At 44.3% G+C, this 8,128-nt stretch overlaps 1 protein-coding gene across 1 annotated transcript; it reads right to left on the bottom strand.

Annotated features, from left to right (window-relative positions):
• Nucleotides 1-2,884: 2,884 nt before the first annotated feature.
• Nucleotides 2,885-7,558, bottom strand: RPS6 (ribosomal protein S6). Its single transcript, XM_009093945.4, has 6 exons — nt 7,442-7,558; nt 6,773-6,904; nt 5,684-5,894; nt 5,170-5,316; nt 3,870-4,027; nt 2,885-3,049 (listed from the first exon to the last, which is right to left on the bottom strand). Exons 1-6 carry the CDS (start codon nt 7,445-7,447, stop codon nt 2,954-2,956), a joined length of 750 nt encoding a protein of 249 aa, XP_009092193.3. The 5' UTR covers nt 7,448-7,558; the 3' UTR covers nt 2,885-2,953.
• Between the last annotated feature and the right edge of the window lie 570 nt (nt 7,559-8,128).

Raw genomic sequence — 8,128 nt, 5'->3', positions numbered from 1 at the left:
GACCCCGAGACAGCCCTAAAAAATGCTCAGACTCGACCAGCCACTGCCCTGCTTCATCAGGTGTTTGCACATTACTGTTTTCTGGAGTTGCCTGGAGGCATCTCAGTGGTTCCATGGAGTTGGATGGCAGACAGAAACTTCCGGGAAGAACATGGGCTCACTTCACCTAGTTACGACAGTAGTTCAGAAGGATGTTCTAGCAGTCTGTTGAGGTTTCTTCAAGATGCTTTCCTTTGGCATTTTTTCCTCGTTTGTTTTCTGTGTCACACTGTCTAAATCCAGGCCTTTCTGGTTAGAAGTGATCATATATGTCAATGTTGTGTGTATTCTGTTTCCTTTGGTTGCAAAGAGATTAAATGGCAACCGGTCAGGTCCTGACCAGGGTCCATTACTTGCCCAGAAGCATAAGGTGTCTCTGAGTTTGCAGCCAAGCTTCAGACTTGCAAAGTCTGCTGTTAAAGAGCAGAAATCCTGTTGAAACTGCTTAGACATGCAAGGAAAAATTGCAATTCCCAGATAGCACTTGGCATTGTGTTTAGTAGCACAGGTTTTGATCTGCTGTTAAGGGACTATTGCAGCTGCTGGCCTTGTTGTTTTACTGCAGTTTCTACTGCACAGGGGCAGAGAAAACATCCTTTTTCTTCATTAGCCTCTTTCAGATTGCCCATTTGAGCCATCCATGACCTAAAGCCATGGTCAAAGTAGGTGACTGACAAAACTCAGTATGAGTTTATCAAAGACAAATCATGCCAGGCTAAATTGGCCAGTACTACAGAAAAACAGCATGTCAAAAGAGCAGTATCATTCAGCTGGACCTTGGCAAACATGTGACGCTGTTTCCCATAGCCTCCTCCTACACAAATGTCAAGTACAGACTAGATGGGGAGATCTATGAGATGGGCAGGAATCATCTCAAAGGTGATCAACATGTTTAACTGAGGCTGGCAGCCTGTCCCAAGTGGGGCCCCCCAAGGATCAGTACTGGGCTTCATGCTGTAACATCTCCATGAATGATCTGGATGATAGGACCAAAAGCACCCTCACTCACCACGCTTCTCTGTCACTAAACTGGGTGTTGAGGGGGACATGGGGGCACAAGCAGAACCACCTTTCACAGACCTGAATGGGCAAGACCAGATGATCTTTCAAGATCCCCTCAAGCCAGGACTGGTTTTTGAGTCTACATGCCCAATTTGCACTTGAAAGCCTAAGACTGCAGAAGGAAGCAGATGGTATACTAAGGCAGCTCCAGGAAACTTTTTTTTGCTACTAGTGACAAGGCCACACATCCCCAAAGCCTGGTAAAATTAACCAGGACTCCACTGATCTTTTTCACACAATCATAAAACTGGGTATTAGTTGCAGTGCTTCAGAGAAAGATGCAATCACAGCCTATATAGCAGAACCTATACCACTGTACTTAGTAGTAGCCTGTTCAGAACATTGCTGTTCTTGTCCAGGACACACCTCAGTGCTTGTACACCTTGACCAGAGTACCTCTTAACTGTGTGTAGTATGTTTTTCTAGAATGAAGAAGCTAGACACTGTTATTTCCCTTCTGCAGATTGTAAAATTCTTAGCATTGTGAATTTTGTGAATGTGTATCTTATCTACATTTTCTGCAGATTAATTTTTGCAGCTGAGTGACTAATGTGGAGTAAAATGAGACTTTTTTATTTACTGAGGCTCAGGTTTAACAGGGCCTATGGATCTTCACTATTAAACTGTAGGCAATGAATATGGTCTCCATAAAAAAAAACATTCTAAAATGGTAGTTTTAAAATTTTATTGACCTAGCCAGCATTACTTTACTCACACACAACTACAATTACCAGCCCTCTTAACCTTTTCTGATTAGTTGTCCTTTCATTACAGTCTCCGTTCAGCTGTGAAAGATGGCTTAAAGCTTGGTAACTGCTTTAGCCAAGTCTCTTAGTCCAAGGTTCCAATGTACCTAAGTGCTTCATGCCAAATTCTGTCCTCGTCAGAGATGGGTATCCCATTATCCTAACATAAATTTTAAGTTCAAGGATCACATATTTGATCCTTCCATGCCTCTCATGAACTGGCAGCAGATCTTGTCTTCTGCAACTTCTGATTTTTCAGTCTAGATCTTTTACTGATGCATTAAAATCTGCTTCTGGCCAAGCGAGGCCTTAAATCTGAAGAGCCTTGCCAAACACACAGAATAAAAACCTTCCCAACTCCTTAGGTTGTCATGAAGCTTAATATGCTAGAAACAGAAGCACCTATCTTAACAAAAATAGAAGTGGATCCAAATTACTATTTGAAGAACTAAGACAATTTATTTAGCTGCAGACCATTTTAACATCCAACACATGTATTTTTAACTCTGAGTCAAATTCCCATTATCCTCACCCAGTATATACTGACTACTTTAAGGCTACTGAAGTTTTTAATCCCTAAGTCAAATTTTCTCAAACCTTTAAAGGTGGCTTCTCATGCTCAGTACCAGTTTCAAGAGCAGAATGCTCCAATACCTACAGCTCCAATACAAGCATCTCACATTTGCAGTAAGCCAAAAGGATAATCAAGAGGACCACCAGGGCTCCTCAAAGGACTACCCACCATTTAAGCTTTTGACTATGAGCACCATCCAGATATTCCCAGCACTCTGGCAGGTTTGTGGCCATTTCCTGGGGAACCAGTTCCAGTGACCATCTGAACTGCACTTAATTCTGCCCAGAATCAGCCTAAAATTTTACCAACATACTCAGTATCAAAGTGAGTGACACAATCTTTTCATGAGAGAACTGCATCAATATAATGATTTGTGGTTCTAGTTTGGTGTGCATGATGCAGTAGAGTCTGAACTCCCGTTTAAGAAACTGCCAGTAACAACATGCACTACAAAGTCTCATACTGAAAGTTCACCACCAAAGGAGTTTATTGGTTACTAAATGTAAGTTTTTTAGTATTGGGCACAACATCTTTACTTCTGACTTGATTCAGACTTGGATGTAGAAGCTCTCAAGGAAGAAAGCCGGCGCCTCTTGGCAATCTGCTCCTGGCGTTTCTCCTTGGCTTCCTGAAAGGCATGAATATGGAGAGGTTACGTATCATCGAGCACTTCAAAACATATACCAAGGAACGAACTAGGGAAAATGCAGCTTAAAGGAATCAATTCTGTAACTCAACAGCGCAAAATAATTTCCCTTCTACGCAGAAGAATTCTGCAATTATCCAAACCAGCACAGACCTGTGCCTTTGCACAGTATGCAAACACTCAAAACTATGTTTTTTGCACACCAAAATATGTCACTATGCACATCCAAAATTTTAGTTAAGAAACTGATGTAGTTTTTAACACACCAAAGGTGCAGCCCTCTGTTTTTTATCTAAAAGTAATGAACTGTGCCAAATATTCAAACCGTACTGCTTTCAGTACTACTTCAGCAGTCACTGCAGTTTTAGGAGCAAGGGCAAACACTGGCTAACAAATAACTTTTTGCTAGCTTATCCTTTATCAAGATCAACTGCAGAATCTCATTTCTCCACACCATTGCTCAAATGCTTGGCCAACTGGAAGTTAAACCAGAATTCTTTTGAACTAAAATAGCTATGGAAAAAAATTATCCTCAGAGGCCATAACTGTTTATTTCCTTCAAAAAAGGCTCTCAAATTGGTGATCTTGGTTAATTTCTGTTTTCTATGACAGAAACAAAAGAAATATTCAAAAACCCGAACTGACCATCTATGTTTATACTCCTGTTTGGGCACTTATATTCAAAGTGAGCAGGTACAGAGCAGCCGTAGGCATAGGGCTAGTTTACCATATAGTCCAGTATACCAAATCCCTTGATTCTGGAGCCATATTCTATACAGCTGAGCTAGAATGGCAAATGTACCTTCATCCTCTTGGCCAACAGCTTTGCGTACTCTGCAGCTTCCTCCTTGTTCTTCTGAGTGCGCTGCTTCTTGAGGGCGATACGTCTGCGCTTATGCTGCAGCACTCTAGGAGTCACCAGTCGCTGGATCTTGGGAGCCTTCGTTCTGGGCTTCTTGCCTAAAAGTCACTATGGATCAGCAGAAGTGGCACAGCACCTTTCAAAGAGGCCACAGGCCTCATCCAGCCAACCTCAGAGTAAGTTTGATTTACTATTACAGTAACATTATTTAGCGTACTATATATTACCGCAACTATAGAGTTCAACATCTTCACAAATTTTAAAGGAAGTATTATCAATTATCACTTGACACAGCATTAACAATATACTGTCTTAATGCTCATGACTTTTTATTAGAAATGAAGTGAGAATTCCTAGCTTCTAAGCAGGCTTGTTGTCTCCTTTAACTCCCCCCCAAGACCTGGAATTTTTAGTAGTAAAGGAATCCATTATATAGCTTTCAGAACAAGCCACTGTTTCCAGCATAAAAAAGACATCTACAATTTTACTTAAATTTGACAGTTTATCCCAAAAAATAGATCAACTGTCCACAATGGGCAAACAAAACACACTACCAAACACATCTGTAAAATATAATTTCACTAATCAATCCTGATGGACTTTTAACAGTCATACACCACAGTCAGATATCCACCAGGATCATATTCTTGAAGAATATGAGAAAACCATTTCCTATCATGTGTTCCTTTCTCCCACAAACTTTCACAGTACTCAAGTCTAATCACATTCTTCTAAAAATACACTCTTATCCCCCTGATCAAAAGCAAAAAGCCCCAAAATTAAAATCTTGCACTGCAATACAGAGGCAGTAAGGAAAGCAGTGCCCTGCCAATAAGACCTCATTTCAGACTGCCTGCCATAAGGGGGGTGGGGGGAGAAAAAAATGTTAGCCTTTTCTCTAAACACTGCCTCCCCACCCTATTGGAGTTTTAACAACATTCTACCTTGCATTCAACTTTCTTTCATTAAAATCTACTTTTGGATTATTAGAAACACTAGTAAAAATTACTCCAGATACTATCAAACTTACAAGAACAAACTGTGACAAAACATGGCACAGGGTGAAGGAAATGAGGCAACCAAGAAGCTCTACTTTCCACAAGTTGTGGCTGACAAAACATAAATACAGTGTCAACTTCCCAGATGCACTACTAACTTTGTGCTTTGTCCTGTGCAGTAGGCTGGACACCTCAGCAGTAATCACAGAAACCTGAAGAGGTGTACTACTGGGAGTTCTTACCCTCTTTGTTCAGAGGCTTCCTCACAACATACTGGCGCACGTCATCTTCCTTAGAGAGGTTGAACAGCTTGCGGATCCTGGAAGCCCTCTTGGGACCAAGGCGACGGGGCACAGTTGTGTCAGTCAGCCCAGGAATGTCCTTTTCACCTTTGGGAATATAAGTTCAAAAACGACAATTACTACACTACTCAGCATCAGGTTTAGCAGCAAAACCTCAAGTTTAAAATATGCAATCATTCACGGTAATGCTAGGAAATCTTTGGGGTTCAGCTGTCAATAGCATCACCCCAGCCAGCCTTGGGTGCTTTGACATCATCAGATTGTTGCAGCAACAAGTGTTTCAGTAACCAGTTTTAGCATTACAAGAATGGAATGCTCAGAGGACTCCTAACACATTCACACTGAAACTGGGACTGCCATTTCCATTCCACACAACTTACCAACCACTATCAGGCAGGCTCGTTCCAGGTGCCTATGTCTACCTATTTATTGGCTGTTTCACTGAGACTCTTACCCTTTTTCACTATGACCAAGTTCAGTACACTCAAGTTTGCATCAACGATGCAGCCACGGACAGACTTGCGCTTTCTCTCTCCAGTTCTCCTGGGGCGATAGCAGGAATGGCCCTTGCTGAGCAGAAGGCGGACACGTCCGTGAGTCAGGACACCCTGCTTCATGGGGAAGCCTTGCTTGTCATTGCCACCGCTTATCCGGACAACATATCCCTATTAAAACAGAAACACTTGTGAGTTACTCACATCTTTCTTTCCTTAAGTAGTAGATACCACAAGAGACTGCATGGAACAACGGAGCAGCATGTCCACGATTCAGTTTAAGTCCCTGTTATTGGCAGTGCAAACAACTTTAACCAACACGTTTGGAACACTTTAGCAATTTTACTGAAGAAATGTGAAAAACACCTCTGTATACCAGAATTTACAGTTAGTGTGATTCATATCCCTTTGAAATTTTGTTGTAAAGCAGCAGCACAAAACCCCTTACCATTACTGTCTAGCTTTTCTGCAATTTTAAGCTTAATTAAAGACAGTTATCTTCACAAACTGGAAATATGCACAGAACACAGGAGTGTCTAGAGTAGTGATAAACAGAAAAAAGGGTTTGATCACTTTCCTTGTGAAGATGGCAGCAGAAAAGATCACATTCTTTAAATTTAGCTGCATGGTTCATATTAACACTAATTATTCCAAGCCGATCCACCAGGCCCAACATATTTTTACCCATACATTAGCAGCAGTTTAAATAAACAAAGTCAATTTTGAACAACCAGCAGTTTTATACCTAAGATTTAAGTTGTCCTGAACACCAAGAGACAGCACTCAAAGGAAGAACAATAAGCTACTGTGAAGGGGAGCAAGAAACTCTAAACACAAGGCTTTAAAAAGCAAACCCCCTCCACTCAGCTAAAGTACTGAAAGAGGCTAACCTAACCAGTAAGTTCAGTACATAGAAGGCAAGATAACCTCTTAACTTGACAACTAAATGCACACCATACAAGCACCACAGCTGACTAGTGCATACTGGAGAAATTATGTATTTTAATCTCCTCAAATACAGCTCTTACACATTCTTCTGCACTACTTACCTTCCACTCCTCACCAAGGGAATCAGCTAGCACCTCCGTGGCCATTCGTTTCTCATAAAAGGTCCTGAGCTTACGCTCATCGTCTACTTCAATGAGCTTTTGGCAGCCAGTAGCCGGAAAAGAAATGTTGAGCTAACATAGAAAAAAAAAAGGGAAAAAAAATCTGGTTGAAAATTCAGAAGAAAAATTTTCACGAAAAATTAGATTTTACCTGATGGTTTGATCTTGGCTATTTAAAGCTGGGATTCTACAGCAGCTTACACAATTCTTTAGCAGAAAAACCTGTCACCACCACACTCGGGAGAGCCAAGGCAAGGAGATCCATGTTCGGCCGCACTGGTCTGTACAACCCCTTCAGTCGCACAGAAAACTTATTTTCATTCAGTCAGAGATCGATCAGAGAACGCAAGCAGCAGAAACCCGTGCTCTCCTCTTCCTACAAACCCCTCACAGCACATGCCGATGCTCCGGAAGCCCGGCCCTCCGCAACCCCGCGGGAGCAGAGCCCCGGCCGAGGAAATGGGGCCCGCAAGCAATCCACTTCCATCCGCCCCGCCGCCAGGGACCATCGCCCACCGAAAGCGTCTCTGCGGGCAGCGCCGTCACCATTTACGGCGGGGGAGCCCAAGACTCCTACCCGAGCGCGGCCCCGGCCCGGCGCGGGCTCACCTTCATCCTGCTCACGTCTCGGTGCCACGGGAAGAGGCCGCACTTCCGCCCGCACTTCTTACATACACCCAGAAACTCTCGCGAGAGCAGTACAACCCGCGCCCCACGTGACCGGAGCTGCCCAATGCCCAGCGAGGCTTTTACGACGAGGGGCGGGGCCGGGAGGGGCGGTCGGGCCAGGCCCCGGCCTTCCCGCGCGCTCGACTGCGGGCGATTGGCTCTTGCCCGGGGCTGGCCCGGGCCTGTCAGCGGCTCCCTGAGGCGCCGCTCGCCAGGGAGAAAGTGTTCCTTAGGAACGACCAGTGGAACAGCACGCAGGCGCTCCGGGGCTGAGAGCACTGGCACCTGTAAAAAGGAGCGCCATCAATACGCGACACAGTGGCTTTCAGGGGAAGGCGCGTGGTTTGCACGGTTTGGGCGCCTCCCTCCGAGATGGGCTTCCCGGTTCACTGCCGGCGCCGTGTCCAGCACTTCTCTGCGCGCGGGAGCCGGGGCGTGCGGGGAGCGACGCTCCTCTCCATCCCACGGCTGGAACTGACACTGTGTCCTTGGTCCAGTTCTGGCCTCCGCAGCACGAAAGGGACAAGGAGCTGCTGCGGAGGGCCACAAGAATGATCAGGGGTCTGGAGCATCTCTCTTAGGTGGAGAGACTCTGGGAGCTATGATTGTTTGGTCTGGAGAAAACTG

Source organism: Serinus canaria, chromosome Z, assembly GCF_022539315.1.
Source record: "Serinus canaria isolate serCan28SL12 chromosome Z, serCan2020, whole genome shotgun sequence".
In the NCBI taxonomy this organism is placed as follows: domain Eukaryota; kingdom Metazoa; phylum Chordata; class Aves; order Passeriformes; family Fringillidae; genus Serinus; species Serinus canaria.
This window is presented reverse-complemented; position numbering and strand designations above follow the sequence as displayed.

What these genes read in the sequence shown, in the direction of transcription:
- RPS6 (XM_009093945.4), bottom strand. An exon ending in CTTGGTCATAGTGAAAAAGG is followed by an intron (nt 5,317 to 5,683) that starts GTAAGAGTCTCA and finishes ATATTCCCAAAG; the next exon opens with GTGAAAAGGACATTCCTGGG. An exon ending in GAAGCCTCTGAACAAAGAGG is followed by an intron (nt 4,028 to 5,169) that starts GTAAGAACTCCC and finishes AGTGACTTTTAG; the next exon opens with GCAAGAAGCCCAGAACGAAG.